General features: G+C 44.1%; 1 protein-coding gene across 3 annotated transcripts in view; it reads right to left on the bottom strand.

The window, feature by feature from the left end:
• Positions 1 to 2,830: 2,830 nt before the first annotated feature.
• LOC147726104 (uncharacterized) overlaps positions 2,831 to 18,700 on the bottom strand; it is a 64,066-nt gene continuing 48,196 nt past the window's right edge. For all 3 annotated transcript variants that reach the window (XM_086960209.1, XM_086960207.1, XM_086960208.1), the window contains one exon: positions 2,831 to 5,544. In XM_086960209.1, the coding sequence (XP_086816335.1) occupies positions 3,458 to 5,544 (2,087 nt within the window). In that variant the 3' untranslated portion in view covers positions 2,831 to 3,457. The remainder of the gene's footprint in view (positions 5,545 to 18,700) is intronic.

Below are 18,700 nucleotides of genomic sequence, written 5' to 3'. Positions count from 1 at the left end.
GTGCAGGCATTATAAACTCATTTTTCTAACGGTTAATTATACTATATGTCTAATTTTTCATTTCTGGGCTATCTAAAGAACATTCTTTATAATGAATATTATACAAAAAAATTATAGGATATTCAATTTTAAGTGCCCCAAATATCAAAGTCAAAATTTGGTAAAAAGCACTATTTAAACAGCATTTTTTCCATTTAGAGTAGCTTTTAAAGTGCCTTAGGCTTCAGTAAATGCAGACATTTAGGTATAATACAAATAGCTGACTTTTATATTATTAGACAAGTATATTGCACACTGCTTATAATTGAAAAAATGTATAAAAACCTAGCAGAAGTTATTGAACTGACAAACAGGGGAATGGGTCAGTTTTCTGCTTTAACTGTGACTTTGAATTAGGGAAAGCTGCATTCGCACACAGAATAGGACAGCTGGGAAGAGTTAAATGTCAGTTCTATATTTAGAAGCCTGGCAGGGCTCCCAGAGTAAAGTCTTGCTTTGACATTTTGACATCTTTATCTTATCCGTTTTGTGAAAGCCATTTTGTATTTCTGGCAGCCATTTTGTTTGCCATGTGCTGTCACGTGCTCACCATGTGCTCTGTCCTCCCTCAGTGTTGCCTGCTCTTGTAATCTGACTAGAAACAAACTAGATTTAGAATCTTCCTCCTTCGCACATGCCCAGAAGGGCCTAGCTAGTAGAATGCACCTGCTTCTCTAGTATAACTGTCAGACTATTTTTGCTGCTGTATGGAGAAGCAACTCTCCTCCCACTTTGTTGAGCAAGCAGATCTTGTATGCCCATCTTAGTCATTTTGCATGCTTACATGAGCCAGGACTGCCCCTTGGTTTTATGCTTACAATGTAACCCTAAGCATATATAAGGCCTCTAATTTATGTACTCCTCAGACTGCCTCATTCAGTTGCTAAGGCTTCTGTGTGACGTAGTCTGACAAATTTGAGGTTAATAAAGATGTTCTTTTATAGTTCAGCTTCTGTGCCAATTTCTTCTTTGTTGGTTTAAGAGGACCAAGTATCAGTGGGACCTATAAGAAGGTTATAAAAACCAGTGCTATGACAGTGACTGCAAAAATTCCATCAACAACGGCCTACAACAAGGCTGTGTGTTAGCCCTGCTGCTCTTCAATCCCTACACCACTGATCTGCTTATGACTCTGGAAGGCGCAAGTCTAGTCACCCCAAAATTTGAGAGCTTATGCCTCCAGATTATGCAATATGCTGACAACATCGTCTTCATGGACCAAACAAGAACGGGTATACAGAGAGCCCTCAACGCCCTCCACACATATAATATGATGAACAAACTCCTTGTGATTCACTCTAATACCAAAGTAATGGTCTTCAGCAACTATTAACTAAAGAAATCTGCGCACTGGCAAAAAGGAGATCAGCGAATAGAAACCTGCACCAGCTTCAACTACCTGGGTGTTTGGCTTAACACAAGGGCAAATCAAGCGGCTCACCTCAAACACCTTAGGTCCAAGGCAGCCGGGGTCATACTCAGCCTGAGACGCTTAAACTCTCAAGTACACAACCTAAAAGCCTAGCCAATATTAAACATTTTACGAGCCAAGCTGCTGCCAGCACTGTACTAGGGTCATCTAGCCTTTCCAGGTAAAGTGGGCCCATGCCTTATGAACTACCAAATATTACCGGAATAGAAAACAATATTCTCCATTCTCTGGCATGCAAGGAGGTCTAGGATAAGTATGGAGCTGGGCCTGGTAAGCGCAGACCTCCACTGTGTAGGAGACATAGTGAAAAATGTCATCTGCATCCTGCACGCCCCAGCCCTATCACTAAAAGCTCGATCACAATCCATATTTTCTGACAAGCTTTCCCCATGGCACTCGCAGCTGCAATCAGCCATCAGTACATTAAAAGTTGAAAAAACAAACTTGGTCAATCCAGCCACCTCCCTGTCAATGGGGAAAAAACAATAAATGAGCAAACCACTCAAGCATCATACGAAAGGGGCATTGAAAGACTTCAACATAAGCCCCTCTTTACAGCCCCGGATGCCTTGTACATCCTGGGGAAAGCACAACCATAATTTGAGCACCCCCTTGCAACAAAATCCTCTACATGAGGCTGCTAGATCTTTCAATCCATGATTTCAATCCAACGCAGCGATGGGCAGCAATCACACAGGCTATGCAACTACCACCTTGAGTCTTGGCCACATCTGCACTGCTACTGCCCCCAATTTACTAACAATCGACGTTGCCTCATAATTCCACTCTGCCGGGGTGACTCCTATAGGTGCTGCGGGGAATTATCAGAATTATGCCTCACCAAGAAGACAGCACAAACCCTCACAAGGTTGGGGTAATTCACCAACATCATCCAAGAGGCACTGCACACAGCCTAGCACTGCAAACATTGATAAAGGTAGGAGGAGAGATATAATGCGGAGGACCGTCCAAGCACCATTCAATATCCTGACGCGCCACCTGTTAAACTCAATGAGCACTATAACTTTATTTGGACTGCCTACATTTCACTCATAAACTTTGTCTTATCTTTAAGAAAACATTTTTGAATGTATTATTTCAATTTTACAACAAAATACACGATTGTAATGACTGTTTGTAAAACTTTGTAAGTGGCTTTTAATTACTGACTGGCATTCTGTTTTTATGGGCAATGGAGTCATCCCATTTACCCACATATAATGATTTTTAATAATCGAAAATGGATAAACAAATACTATAGTGAGTTTAATTCTCATTCAGTCCCTGGTGCTTGAAAATGAACACGCACCTAAGTGATCTGAACAATTACTTACCAAAGAAATGGAGCTGAAAACTGTATTAAGTAATATGCAGTGAACTTTATTGCTTTACAGATTCCAATCGCGAGAAACTAAAGCACATGCATGATTTAGGATAAAATACAAAGACGTTGGTGTACATGTTTTAGCTAACTTCTGAACAATAATGGCATACACAATGATTAACTTCTACTTAACACATTGGGCCTGTGGAGCGCTTGATCTAGAAACCTTCTACTATGCAGGGATATGTTCTGACTTCTGAGGTAATGGTGCTTTAAATCCAGAATTCTTGGTCAGGGCAAGGCAAGACATTCAGAGGTACCTGATACCACTTTGAGCTCAAAGGCTGGAATATCTGAGATGCTATTGAGTCCAAGAACAAAGGTAAGTGTCTTGCCTATAATTCTAATATAACTGTATCTTGAGGTCTTTTAATTGTAGGCTACAAGGACAAAGATACTTAACAGATCTTTGATTCCAAGGCTGAGGTATTTCAAATGAATGATCATGTATTTAGAGCGAAAGACTTGATACACCAACTGTAAAGGGCTTGCCACCAACACCCATGGGAATGAAAACATCTTCACCAAGTGACTCCAATTCATTATTGTTTAAGGTAAACTTCAGAGAATTAAACATGAGTTAAAGAGAATATGCTGGCCTCTTAGAAATATTCAGATTGGTCTACAACCATGTTACTTGAACCCTTTGCAGCGCTGGCCCCTGCATTTACAACCTCCTTGATGCTCTTCTTCTCTTCTGCTGATAAGGGTGGGATGGCTGCGGCCAGCTGGCAATTGATTTTCGCAACTCTCGCCTCAATACCTTGGTCAAACTCTTTTCTTTTTGAAATCACCAAATCTTGGATTGACTTTTGTGCCTCTTCACAGCCACTTTGTAACTTCTCCCGCTCAAGCTTGAACTCTGGGCTTGAGGAAGGCATAGTAAGAAGCCTTCCTAACGCGCTTACGCGGTTCATCAGGTAGCGTTGGGACACCTCGCAGTAGGTAGAGGAGATCATGTTGACTAAGTGGGCAATGTTGCTGGCTGCGAAGGCTTGGTTGTACAACATGTCTTTCACAAAGGCATCAGTGGAATAGTTGGGAATGTTCTGCACTGATGTAGCAGACTCCACCAATGTATTGACATCTTTTGAGAGGCAGGACTCAATGAGGCTGGATATCATCTGGAAGAAGCAGATCATCTTCTCCCACTGCTCCTTTACCTTCCCCAGAGCTTTCAGGCCTTCAATGAGCATATTTTTGGCTGATTCAAAATCAATCTTTTCCAGATTATGGCCCCTCATTTCAACCAGGATCTGTGTTAGTTTTTCATTTTCTTTTTTAAGGGTCTCAAAGGATTCCTTGTACATGTCCTGAGTTCTTTGTAATTGAAGGTTGGCTTGTTCTACTCGTGCCTGGGCCATTTGTGCAGAGTGAGTGCCTATGCCAACCTTGTCTTGAGTGCTGGCTGCATTCGGTGGCTTTTTCTGCACAGGCTGAGAATCAGTTTCTGTTTTGCAATAAGTATCAACTTTTAGTGACCTGCTAAATACTGAATTTATCCTTTGAACAATTAATTGTAAGTAGCTCACGTCTGTTTTATTAGACAATGCAGCGCTTTCCAAGTCTTCACATATAGCAACAGCAGATTGCAAAACAGAATTCATTATTGTTTGTGCTTTACACTCAGCCTCATCGTCTATATCATCTTTCAAAGTCAATATCAGTCTTTTTACATAGTTTGTTGTCACTGAGTTCTCTCTCTCATCATAAACAACCGTTATGTTAATAGTTGTGCCTGTACTATCCAAGACTTTTCGAAGGCCGTCTGTGATAGCTGTCATTTGATTGGACTTGGAGCAGATATTGTTAGTCGCCTGGATGGTCTTTACATCACCTGTACCAGCAGCACCAGCAGGGCTGTCCGTGTCAGTGCTTCTGGGTACCATATTGTGTGAAGACATAGTCAGTGCGTCAAGAAGGCCACCCACAAAATTAGCAGCCAAGGTTTCCCACACAGAGGGCACTTTATTCAGAGCATCCTTGTAGGCACCTGCAGCATCCTTAAGTTGTGTCTCAGTCATCTTCTTGAACTCCTCTGCCATTTGCAAAGATTTGTTTGCAGATGCTTCTCTAATGCTGAGCTGCTCCAGGGCGATCTTCACATCGGCCAACTTCTTCTCGTAGCCCTTCTTGGAGTTCACACAAGCTTCAAGCACCTCCTGGATTAGGTAAATTGTGTTAGCAAAGCTTGTCTCCACAGACTGAGCCAAGGATATGCATTCCCTGGATGAACTGAGAAAAGCGCTTAGGCGATGTGGGAGCAGGGCATTAACAGTGGCAGTGGGCTGGAACAGAATTTTCACTATTTCTTTAGCAGCACTTGGCATGGCACCTGTGAGGAGCCTGATCTGATCCATGTTTTTGTTTGCTGTGCTGAAGGAAACCCAGGCTTTATTGCAAACCTGCATTAGGGTGGCAGAAAAGGACTCTGGGTACTTCATGTACTTGAATCCATCCTCTGGTGGATTCAGATTGATAGAGAAGTCCCCACTGGCTGATGAAATGGCCGCCAGCTCTCCCAGGATAGCGATGGAGATGGGGGCCGGCATCAGAAACTCCTCCCAGTTAGCGTACGGCGCCATCTTCTGTGCAATATCCTGCCTCACGTCCTCTGCTTTGGTGACACTCCGGATTGCATCGTTGAGATTTGCAGCTGATGTTTTACACTCAACTTCCCTCTTGGATCCTAGAGAAAACGCATTGCAGAAAAAGTTGTATTAGTTAAGTTAGTAAACATTATGCATGGGAGAAAACTAGTGGTAACAACTAAAATCTGGTGTAAAATATGTCCAGTGGGAAGGGCTCTCACATTATTTCTGACATTCAATCACAACAAAAATAATCTTCCTATCCTGCTGCTGAAGTAATCTCCCTCACAACTAGACTTCAATTGTAGTGATGGAGCAAGGTTTTGCACGTAAAGTGACTTGCTTGGACTCAACCCTCTCTAAATAAACAGTATTGTATTAATTAACATGTTTTGTTTAATAATAATTGCACCACAGAACATTTCTAGTATCTAGGGAAAGCTTTTCTATGAACTTTTACTAACAGTAAGGCAAATGCATTAAAATGGCTGCTGCAACGCAGGAATTTCACTGCCAGTATGACAGTAGGAGCAAGGTTTATCTTCTCATTTGAAAAGATATTTATTTGGGATAAATGTAACATTTTATCTATAATACATAGCAGCAAGAAAGCATGGGTAAATAAACACTCTACACACTTCATTAATATAGCATAACTAGATCAATCTATTTCTCTTGCATGCAATGGCGATGATAAAGAGTATATTCTCTTCCGTGTGACACAAGTGTACATCTTGTCCAATGGCTTCTCCCTCTTTGATGCCTTAATTCATGTATCGGCATGCCCTGATTGAAAAAAGGGACTACTAGAAAAAGGAAGCATAACTTAGACATAAATTATTGTAGCAGTGAATGTGAGATGCTACTGCTAGGATTAATGGTGGCTTCTGGCAACACTAAGTGGCTTGGCAGCGCATAGGGAAATAATAAAGAAAAACACTCACCTGCCTCTGCCAAACATGGTCCTGCTGCCGGCCGCCTTAGTGCTCCACTGCTCCCGGTGGCCACACAGCACAAGCTTCCAAACTCCCCACACAATTCAGACACTGCTCTTTTGCTATTACCCAGAATTAGAGCAATGCTGAGATTGGCTTGAGCCGCCTAGTTTAATGATAGCTCAGGCACGGGGAGTGTGGGCCTTTTATCCACCTGGCTGTACAACACAGCGAATGTATGACATTACATTGCGGTTTTTACAACGCAAGTCGTTACAACGACTTGCGTTGAAGGGTGCTGGACTTAAGAGTAGTATAATTTACTATTCCAACTCCAGTCTACGTGCAGTAGGGAAGGTGTTGGATATTAAATTATACAATTCCTTGTCCTAGAGCGCCATCCAGCGCAAGTCGTTGTAAGGACTTGCGTTGTAAAAACCGCAATGTAGTGGCATCACAAAGTAATCCCCGCGTTGTAAACAATGTTTCCCCTACACAGCTGGCTTGGAGAAATCAAAGTGTGTATGTCGGTTTGGCCATCCAAAGATGGGCAGCCAAACTGACATGCGCACTTACACTGCCCACCACTCCTCCTCCCAGCTGTCCATGGAAGATGGGCTGGCCCTGCCCCACCCTACAGTCGTGGCATTGACTCTCTCAGTCAGAAAACGAAAAATAAAATGAAAATAATATCGTTTTGTTATCATTTTATTTTTCATTTGCTAGCGCTGAGTGAGCCAAGGCTGAACTTGCAGTAGTTGGCACCAAGCATTTTTCCAGTAGGCCGTCAAGGTGTGGGCTGGTTTTTGACCCATGGGGGCAGTGCTGCAATATCACCCCGTTGTAACAAAAGCAGCAGTGGTGCTTGAAACTAGCACCAACCCCCCCACCCTCCAGGCTGGCGCTTCTCTCAGTATCCCCCCCCAGGCCAGTCGAGCAGTATTGCCTGGGCTGGTTTCTGTTCGAAATCCGGCGTGCGCTGAGCAGTAAGGCAACGCTCCTCCACCATTACAGAGAAGTTTCCTCTGGTTAGGAAAATGTAACTAAGAGGTCATTATTGTGTCAGAAACAGTTAAACATATTAGTAGACATAGGGACCCTAAGACAAGACTAAGTATGGGCTGAAAATTCGTTCCGCTCGTGGAATTTGCGGATTTTCCGCGATTTCGGGATCCACGAATCTCGCGGTAAAATCTGCGAATCCGCGAGTGGGATGAATTTTCAGCCAAGCACTTACAGGGTTACAGCAGCAGGTGCAAAAGTTGAAGCAAATTTTTTGTAACCTTTTACAAAAGGGTTACAAAGAAATTAACTTCAACTTGGGCACCTGCTGCTGTAAGCCTGTAAGTACTTCCTGGCGCCTCGTTGCCTACTTGCAACTATTCTCTGACCCTGCTCTGACCCTTGAAGCAGGGTCAGAGAATAGTTACAAGTAGGCAATGAGGCGCCTGTCACGAAAATTAAACCTCAACAGGAAGCACTGACAAATATAAAAACAAGCATTTGCAATGCAATAGGTCTCGCATTAGGAAAGTTTAAGCTATTGGTCTTGTAAATTACAATTTTTTTTATTTATGTGTTGGTTTTGAAAATAGCTAAATTAATAGCTTTGTCATTTACAATGCCAATAGTTATAACTTTTGCAAATGTGACACCTATAGCATTTGTAATGCAACATGTTATGTATTTACGTGACTTAGATGTATTGATATTACAAATTAGGAATGGCTTTTAATTTTTTTAAATAATTAATACTTAAATAAAAGTGATTTTAATTTTTAACGGCAATAGCTTAAACTTTTGTAAACAACTTTTGTGAAGATTATGTTCAGTGTATTTTATTGTGACGAAAATCCAAGAACAGAAGTGAAATATGAACATCTTTTTGTGACATTTGTAATAAAGCTTGAAACATTGAGAGAACATATTTGAACCAGTTGTTGTTGAATGGTTTCGCCGATTGATGCTGGGGTGGCGCTGAGTGGTGCTGTGGTGGTGCTGAGTGGTGCTGTGGTGATGCTGAGTGGTGCTGTGGTGGTGCTGTGTGATACTGGGATGGTGCTGAGTGATGCTGGGGTGGTGCTGAGTGGTGTGTGGTGGTGCTGAGTAATGCTGAGTGGTGCTGTGGTGGTGCTGAGTGATACTGGGATGGTGCTGAGTGATGCTGGTGTGGTACTGAGTGGTGCTGTGGTGGTGCTGGGTGGTGCTGTGGTGATGCTGAGTGGTGCTGTGGTGGTGCTGAGTGATACTGGGATGGTGCTGAGTGATGCTGGGGTGGTGCTGAGTGGTGCTTTGGTGGTGATGAGTGATGCTGTGGTGGGGCTGAGTGATGCTGTGGTGGTGCTGAGTGGTGCTGTGGTGGTGCTGAGTGATAATGTGGTGGTGCTGAGTGATAATGTGGTGGTGCTGAGTGATGCACAAAAACGAGTCTAACAGGGGGCAGAAGGGCAGAAAAACAAGGGAAAAACGAGTCTAACAGAGGGCAGAAGGGCAGAAAAAAAGGGAAAAACAAGTCTAACAGAGGGCAGAAGGGCACAAAAAATTAGTCTAACAGGGGGCAGAATGAATCCCGCCCTGCGTGTTTGTCCACGAAGATGCCACCATTTTGTGCAATACCTCTACTTAACTGGAGTACTTTCTACTGTCTAATCAGTATGTGCTCCCTCGTTGGCTAAATGTATAGGGGCAGATTTGCAATAACTGGCGCATCCCCAGGGATGCGCCAGTTATTGTGCGCCGCAGCTCCGCCACCCATGGTGCGCTGCATTTACAATGCAGCGCACCATGTGGCAAAAATGGCACAGATGCGTCACGCATCTGTGCCGTAAAAGCAGCGCATTGCTGGAGCTGCGTCGCAAGCGCGATGCAGCTCCAGCAATGCCCGGGGGGGCCCTATCTCCCCAATGCTGCGCCGGAACGCCTCCTGATGGCGCAGGGCTTTACAACGTGATGCATCTCTCAGATGCGTCACGTTGTTAATACCTAGCACCATGGCGCATGTTTTGTGCTGCCGCTGCGTCACAAAAGTGACACAACTGCGGTGCAAAAGAGGCGCAAGCTGCTTGTAAATCTGCCCCATAGTGTTTTTACAACACTGCAGCTGTGTAAAGGGCCAGAAGATGTGTCTCCAGTGACCATGTGTGCCTGTGCTTGTGTTACAGGCACACATGGTCACTGGAGACACATCTTCTGGCCCTTTACGCAGCTGTAGTGTAGTAAAAGCACTATACATTTGCCCAATGCAGGAGCACTTAATGGATTAGCCAGTAGAAAGTACTCCAGGGCAAATAGCAAAAAAATCAGCGGAAAAATTCACGAATTCAAGGATTTTTTTTGCGATTTTGCAGGGTAATCCGCTAATTCGCAGAACGCGAATTCGCAAATTTCGCCCATGCTTAGACAAGACAGATACATAGTAGGCATGAGAAAACACTAGTACACCCAGGCATACTTTACATAGACATAATACACATAATAAATGTACATAAGCAGACTAGGTGTACTGATCCCACTTCACAAAGTCATTTTCACTTGTAAAAATAATTTACGAGAGAAGTATCAGGATTTGCAGCTCATCCTAATAATGGTGGGATGTTTTCTCCTGTTGAGAGAGAATACATTTCCAGGGTAAGAAGAACACCCCCAGACTTCAAGCAGTGTCAGGTAAGGCATTCCCCAAGGGAAATAATAGGTTCTACTTGGAGAACAAATTTAAACAAAACTTCAACTCAAGCAAGCCTAGAAAACTTCAATGTTGCCCAGGCTTCTAGATGAAAGTTTTATGAACTGGAGAAAGTAGAAACTTGACCACTGTGCAAATGTGTAATTGTCATACCAGAAGGAATGTTCATACTAGACATATACCAAGTAATGTAATTTAATGTAATGTAACCAGAATTTATAAAGTGCTCTATCACCCTACGGGTTTCCTGGCGCTGAAAAGACAGAGGTTCCTCTACACACACAGAGATTACCCACCAGAGGCGATGCAGGCACTACACCCTAAGGAACAGGTAAGTTTTAAGTTTCTTCCTAAACTGTGGGAACTTCTCTACTTATCTGATATAAGGTGGGAGGCTGCTCCATAGCTGTGCTGCCAAACAGCTGAAGGCTCTGCCTCCATATCTGGAATTTCTTGCTCTAGTGGATCAGATGAGCAGAAGAAGAGCGACGAGTTTGTGAAGGGGCGTGCCAGACAATTATTTTCTGCAGAGGTCTGGTTTTCATAAATGTATGGGTTTACTAGGTTTCCCTAGGTGCAGGCAGAGCTAGGGCACAAAATCTACTGCTTGGCACTTTGCAAAAAAATTGTCAGTTTTCACTGTGAAAATGTGGTGTGTCCACTTTGCATTTTGGGCCATTTCCTTTTGCGGCCACTAAGCATAACCACACAAGTGAGGTATCGTTTTACTTGGAAGACATTGTGGAATGAGGGGTGGGTGGAATGTTGTGGATCCACGCAGATTCCAGAACTTTCCACCACAGAAATGGGAGGAAAATGTGTTTTTTTAGGACAAATGTTTAGGTTTGCAAGGGATTCGGGGATACAGAACCTGGTGGGAGCCAGTCATATCACCCCATTATGAATTCCACCTGGTGTCTAAACATCAAAAATGTATAGGTTTGCTAGGTTACCCTAGGTGCCGGCAGAGCTAAGGTTCAAAATCTACAGCTTGGCACTTTGCAAAAAAAGGGTCTGTTTTCATTGTGCTTTGGGACATTTCCTGTCACAGGCACTAGGCCTACCCACACAAGTGAGGTACCATTTTTCTCAGAAGACTTTGAGGAAAGCAGGGTGGGTAGAATTGTGTGGACCCACGCAGGTTTCTGAACTTTCCACCACAAAAATTTTAGGAAAATGTGTTTTAAACAAAATATGTTTGCAAGGGATTCTGGGTAACAGAACCTGGTAGGAGCCAGTCAAGTCACCCTATTCTGGATTCCCCTGGGTGTCTAGTTTTCAAAAATGTATAGATTTTTTCCATTTCCATAGGTGTTCAGCAGAGCTAGTGATGAAGCAAGGTTGCACACATACAGAAATGTGCTGTATCCAACCCTCTTGAAATAACTAACTAACTAACTAATATATTAATCAACATGTTTTTTCCATTAATATTTGTATTACACGACAAATTTAGTAAACTGGGGAAGTTTGCGTATGTGCTTTGATTAACAGTAACCCGAGTGTCCTAAAAATGACCGCCGTAAACGTGGGAACTTTACTGCACATGCGTCCGCTACATCTACGTGGTATGACTGCCCTTTGCTTTTGGTGGGAAATTTCTTGATTCTGTGCACTAGTGCCAGAAATGGCCGCTTCAAACTTCACATGCTAATGCTTATGCTGCTGCTTGTACTAAGCTTGTACTAGTTCTGCTTAACTATTAATGCAAAAGTTAAAATCAAATAATGGGGGTAGAGTAGAGATAAATGGTATACGGTGCAATCATTTATGATTGTATTCTAATATGTTTCTCTTTGACTTTGGTGATAGCTCGTATTTGGGCATGAGGGTAACCTGAAACACCATTTTGAGTATACATAGCGCATGTGCAGGGAGAACTGAAAGACCTCGAGCTGTGGCATTGAAACAGTGCCAAGGACTGTCTTACCGGCGGTGCACTTGGGAACCTCACCCCAAGACCTGTGAAAAGGGTGACAACTTGCTAATTTGTACAACATTGTATGCTAAAATGAAATGATATTGGTGGGCGGAATAAAGTAATGGGAAAATAAACTGGGGGTGGAAACTTGATCGATATAAGTCAATTGAAATGACCTTATCTTAGTATGGTGTGTTGACCTTTCTCGTCTTTCTGACCGATCACTGAAAGGCAACACATACATTTGCAACATTTAGGGGTGGTACATTGCCCTGGAAATGGTATAACTAAGGTAGGCTTAGATAGAGAAATTGTCCGGCTTGTCCGAATAGCTGACCTGTCACTGACACTGACCCAATGCACGCTATAGGAGATGTAGAGCAAAGGTGCTGGTGGAGCCCTCTGTCAGAAAATTGGAGGTGTTTGCGGGGAAATGATTGATTACCCGATTGGGGTACTTTGAATTGGCTTACTGAGAGAGAGGGTGTGACGCTGGCGTTGCACTTAGCAGAGGTCACCTGTCCTGAACTGTACCTGGCTTGTCCCATGGGCACCTGATTAATTGGGAGCCTGGTCTTTTTGCCCCAGCCCGTGGCCAGGATTGGTCCGTGCACCATTCTAGGTAAATATAATCCATGCGGTATGTCCTTGTGCTATTTCCCTTTCTCACCCTTTCCAGGTACCAATGTCTAAAGGTGGTACTGTGATTTCTTGCAAACTTTAAATCTTATTAATCACATGTTACTTATGAAATGTATGGTCTCTGTAATTTGGCTGAAGACTCACTTAAACTTGCATAGATAAAGCATTTAAAACTTTCTCCCGAGTCTGTGGTTATTACAGGAAAGGCAATACTGTTTAAATACTGTCTGTTTATTCTAACTCCTTATTCGATCCCTAGGACATATAGCAAAGGTGACGAGGATTGGTAAGTCATGGTTTAACCGGTATAAGTCCTAAAAGGACTCAAAGTACTGATAGGCGTTAATAGTAGTAAAGGCAGGACCACTAGTTCAAAGTGTGAATGTTTATGGGCACAGGTGAGTATGGTGAAATTGAGCTAATGGTCTTGCGTGCTATCACTAGGAATTAAAAGCTAAAAGTTGGCACTTTGCAAAAAAAGCATCCGTTTTCACTGTGAAAATGTGGTTTGTCCACGTTGTGTTTTGGGCCATTTCCTGTCACGGACACTAGGCCTACCCACACAAGTTATGTACAATTTTTCTCTGAAGACTTTGGGGAACGCAGGGTTGGTGGAATTTTGTGGATCCACACATATTCCAGCACTTTCCACCCAAAAAAATGTGAGGAAAATGTGTTTCATTTTTACAAATATTTTTGTTTGCAAGGGATTCTTGGTAACAGAACCTGGAGTGAGCCACTCAAGTCACCCCATCCTGGATTTCCCTGGGTGTCTAGTTTTCAAAAATGTATAGGTTTGCTAGGTTTCCCTAGGTGCCAGCAGAGCTAGGATTCAAAATCTACAGCTTGGCACTTTGCAAAAAAAGGGTCAGTTTTCACTGTGAAAATGTGGGGTCCACGTTGCATTTTGGGCCATTTCCTGTCACCGCCACTAGGCATACCCACACAAGTGACATATCATTTATCTCGAAGGCCATTGGGGAATGTGGAGTGGGTGCAATTTTGTGGATCCACGCAGATTCCAGGACTTTCCACCACAGAAATGTGAGGAAAATGTGCCTTTTTGGACACATTTTTAGGTTTGCAAGGGATTCTAGGTAACAGAACTTGGTGGGAGGCAGTCCAGTCATCCCATTTCCTGCCCAGGCACTAGGCCTACCCACACAAGTGAGGTACCATTTTTCTCTGAAGACTTTGGGGAACGCAGGATGGGTGGAATTTTGTGGATCCACGCAGGTTCCTGAACTTTCCACCACAGAAATATGAGGAAAATGTTGTTTTTTTTTAGGTTTGCAAGGGATTCTAGTGACATAATTCAGGGAATGTGGGGTGGGTAGAATTTTATGGATCCACGCATGTTCCTGAACTTTCTACCACAAAAATGTTAGGAACATTTGTTTTTTTTCTAATTAGGTTTGCAAGAAGATTCTGGGTATGTGAACCTGGTGGGAGCCAGTCAAGTCACCCCATTTTGGATTCCCCTGGGTGTCTAGTTTTCAAAAATGTATAGGTTTGCTAGGTTACCCTAGGTGTTCGGCAGAGCTAGGATTCAAAAACTATAACTTGGCACTTTGCAATAAAAGCGTCTGTTTTCCCTTTGAAAATGTGGTGTGTCCACATTGTGTTCTGGGCCATTTCCTGTTGCCGGCACTAGGCCTAACCACACAAGTGAGGTACAATTTTTCTTGGAATTTTGTGTGTCCACACAGGTTGCAGAACTTTCCACCACCGAAATGTGAGGAAAATGTGTGTTTTGGCAAATATTTAGGTTTGCAAGGGTTTCTGGGTAACAGACCCTGGTGGGAGCCAGTCAAATCAGCCCATCCTGGATTCTGCTGGTGTCTAGTTTTCAAAAATATATGGCTTTGGTAGGTTTCCCTAGGTGCCGGCAGAGCTAGGGTTCAGAATCTACAGCTTGGCACTTTGCAAAAAAAGGGTCTGTTTTTACTGTGGAAATGTAGTGTGTCCACATTGTGTTTTGGCCATTTCCTGTCGCAGGCACTAGGCCTACCCACACAAGTGAGGTACACTTTTTCTCAGCAGACTATTTGGAATGCAGGATGGGTAGAATTTTGTGGATCCACTCAGGTTCCTGAACTTTCCACCACAAAAATGTGAGGATTTTGGGTAACAGAACCTGGGAGGAGCCAGTCAAGTTACCCCATTCTAGATTCCCCTTGGTGTCTAGTTTTCAAAAAAGTATAAGTTTGCTAGGTTTACCTAGGTGTTCGGCAGCGCTAGGAGTCAAAATCTACAACTTTTCACTGTAACAAAACCATCCGTTTTCACAGTGAAAATGTGGTGTGTTCACGTTGTGTTCGAGCCATTTCCTGTCTGGGCACTAGGCCTACCCACACAAGTGAGGTACCATTTTTCTCAGAAGACATGCGGGAACGTTGGGTGTGTGGAATGTTGTGGAACCACACAGATTACAGAACTGTCCACCACAGAAATGTGAGGAAAATGTGTTTTTTGTCAAATATTTAGGTTTGCAATATATTCTGGGTAACAGAACCTGGTGGGAGCCAGTCAAGCTACCCCATCCTGGATTCCACAAGGTGTCTAGTTTTAAAAAAGGTGTAGGTTTGCTATTATTCCCTAGGGGCCTGCAGAGCTAGGGTTCAAAATGTACAGCTTGGCACTTTCAAAAAAAGGGTCTTTTTTCACTGTGAAAATGTGGTGTGTCCACGTTGTGTTTTAGGCCATTTTCAGTCATGTGTGGCCCCATACTGGATTACCCTGGGTGTCTAGTTTTCAAAAATGTATACATTTGCTAGGTTTCCCCAGGTGCCGGCAGAGCGAGGGTTCAAATCTACAGCTTGGCACATTAAAAAAAGGGTCAGTCTTTACTGTAAAAATAAAGTGTGTCCACGTTGCGTTTTGGGCCATGTCCTGTCGTGGGTTCTCAGCCTACCCACTCAAGTGAGGTACCTTTTTTATCAGAAGACTTAGGGTAACACAGAATTGTAAAGCAAATGTTATTACCTATTGACTTTCAATGTATTTTTGCCTACTGAATGACAGACAATGTGTAAAAAAGAAGTCATTTTGAAAAATAACCTATAATTCTCATGCTTGTATGGGTACTCCCAATTTTGTAAATGTGCAAATATCTACTGTTTCTAAACTCTATATTTTGTTCCAATTTCAAAATGCATAGGTGTCTTTCATACCAATTTTTCCATGCATATATTTTTCCAAATGAATTGCTATATTCCCGGTCCATAATGAAAAAACATTGCAAGAGCCTGCTCAAATGTTGCCTCTGGGTTCATCAAGTTCTTGGTGAACCTACAAGTCCTATATATCCCCACGACCAGAAGGTCCAACGGTATATTGCTTTAAATTTGTCCTTTATTTAACTGTTAATTTCTATAAAGAATCATTGAACAATCTACACAAATGACCCCTTGATAGTTTCAGAATTGTGTCTACTTTACTAAAATGCATAGCTTTCCAGGATCCATTATTGCTTTCATATCCATTTATACCATCAACTGGAAGAAGGTTGAAAGCACAAAAAATAGCAAAAATAGGCTATATCCCAGTAAAATGTGAAAACTGTGTAATAAATGTTGGTTTTCTGACAAAAAGTTTTCAGTCCCAAAAATCTACCTACGAAAAAAGCACCTGGACCACATGCTGGCAATGTTTGTCTGATTAGAGAATATTAGAATAACAGGTGTTTATTAAGTCAATATATATTCAAATCGACTAATACTCCCAAGTCATTCACATAGCCTCGGGGTTCTCAAATAGCCTTGTTAGACCTGTCTGACTTTTTGGCGTAGTCCCTCCAATTTATTATTTATTTTGTCCCCTTTTTGCCCCTCATGCCTTTATTTATTTTTGTGTCCACTAGCTTTTTCAAGGTGTTGGTCTAGGGGATAGGTGCTTTTTCACCCTCATATTATCACCCGCAGATTATGGTATCCCTGACCCACTCTGTGAACGAAGCCGCATCAAACTTTAGGGCCTGCATGCAACTTGTTGCAGAGTGGATGATTTCCAACTCCCTAAAGTTGAATGGGGATAAGACAGAGGTCCTGGTCTTTGGCAAAGTCCAGGGCATGTGGTCAGGTGAGTGGTGGCCTCCTTCTTTAGGTAGCTGCCCCACACCCACACAATCTGCCAGGAACCTTGGTGTAATCTTTGACACCCAGCTCTCCATGGAGCTTCAGGTCAACAGAACGGTGGCTACCTGTTGGGGCGTCATCAGGACCCTGAAAAGGATCGTCCACCATCTTTCCCCACAGGCACGGAAACAGGTGGTGATCGCCCTTGTTGGCTCAAGGCTCGATTACTGTAATTCACTGTACGCCGGGGCCAACAAGGGCCTTCTGCAGCGTCTGCAGGTTATACAAAATGCGGCAGCGCAGTTTGCTCTCGCCCTGCCTTGGTTGGCATCCATGACCTTGGCTAGGAAGAATCTCCATTGGCTCCCTATTCCCTCAAGGATCACGTTTAAACTCCTCTGCCTAACATATAAGGCTCTAACTGCAGGCTCGGCTGATGCCCTTGGATCGCTACTTACTAGATACGTTCCGAGCAGATGCCTACGTTCCAGTGAGCTTAATCAACTGGTAACCCCTAGAGCCAAGAAGGCTAGATGGGGGAGCAAAGCTTTTTCTATACTGGCACCTCAGATGTGGAACTCACTCCCCCTGGAAATCAAGTCACTGCCTTCCCTCGACCTTTTTAGGAAGTCACTGAAAACTTGGCTTTTTATTAAAGCATACCAGTAAGCTCTGTTTCTGTCTGCTAACAGCCTGTTATTTGACTTAGGCGCCTTGACGCCCACTGGGCATAGCTGCGCATTACAAATGCCATTTCATTCATTCATAGTTTTTCACCTCAGGCCTAGAGGCCTTTCCTGACAGGAATTCCCTTGGAGTCACAAAATGGTGGCTACCAACTGTCCCAACTGTCATACCTGGAACCTGTCCCATAGGATAGAGTAGGGCATTCCAGAACCTTCTGGTCCCTTCTGGACCTCTGAGGGTCAGCCTATAAAAGGCGGAATGCTGGTCAGCCATTTGGTCTTACCAGAGGGAGTCAGCTGGAGGACAGGCTGTAGCTGAAGGTGGGGGTAGGATAGTCAAAGGGTTGACCTATTGATTCACCACCCTTCCTCCCTTGGGTTACTTGACTTGTCCCCGCTGCTTTGGATTGCTGGAGACCCTGGGCACCTGACCAACCCCTAGTCTAGAAGTACGGGGGTGTGGAAAGGAGAAGGAGACTGCAGCGCTGTGGAGCGCAGTCCTCTGCCTAGTGGAAAGACTTGAGAGAGACTTTTGCTGAGCATTGCTCAGAAGGAGAAGGGCTAACCTTTGTGTCCCCCTTGTTCAGTTCCTCAACTGAATCCTGCCCCTGGTTGCCGTGGTTTCTCCTAGTAATAAAATCCCACAGAGTTCCACCTCCTACCTGCTGTGGCCGATTACTGGCTGTGGAGAGGAGCAAGCACTGAGGGAGCGGAAGCGGAGTGAAGCCGAACCGGTCTGCTCGCGAGCCAGCGCGTGGTGAGCAGCGCAGGATCGGAGCTGTGGCCACCGGTGCTGTGAAGAGGGGAGAGGTGTAGCGAGGAAGTTGCTTCATTGCAGGAGCAGCCCTGTTGTGTTTTCCCCGGTCCCGGAGTGAGAGGAGCGGAAGGGGAGGCACCGTCCGGAGAGCGCGATCTCCAGTGAGGAGACACTGCACCCCTGCGCATGTCCGGTGGAGCCGACGGGCTCTGAGAGGAGGAGTCGGCCGGAATCAAGGACGAGGTACAGAGCGGCTCCTGTCAGCGGAGGCGCGCCCTGCCTGCATCAGCCCAGAGGTCGAGGGGCTGGGTAGGCGGAAAGTCCGCAGTCATTCCTTGGCAGAGGGGAAGTGTCATTACCGCTCCTCCCCGCGCCAGCACCGAGTTTGAACAGCTGGCTGGGCGGGAAGTAGCGGATTCAACTGCTGCCGATTGGAGCTTCGGCGGAGCCCTCCTGTCGGCTCAGCCCCCTTGAGAGTCGGACCCTAAAGTCTCTATCAGAAGTAAGAAGTGTGTGGGAAGAGGGGAAGGTTAATCACCCCAAGGGACTGAGTAG

Source organism: Lissotriton vulgaris, chromosome 3_1 (genome assembly GCF_964263255.1).
Source record: "Lissotriton vulgaris chromosome 3_1, aLisVul1.2, whole genome shotgun sequence".
Lineage (NCBI taxonomy): Eukaryota > Metazoa > Chordata > Amphibia > Caudata > Salamandridae > Lissotriton > Lissotriton vulgaris.
The sequence above is the reverse complement of the archived record's forward strand: the minus strand, read 5'-3'. Positions and strand labels throughout refer to the sequence as shown.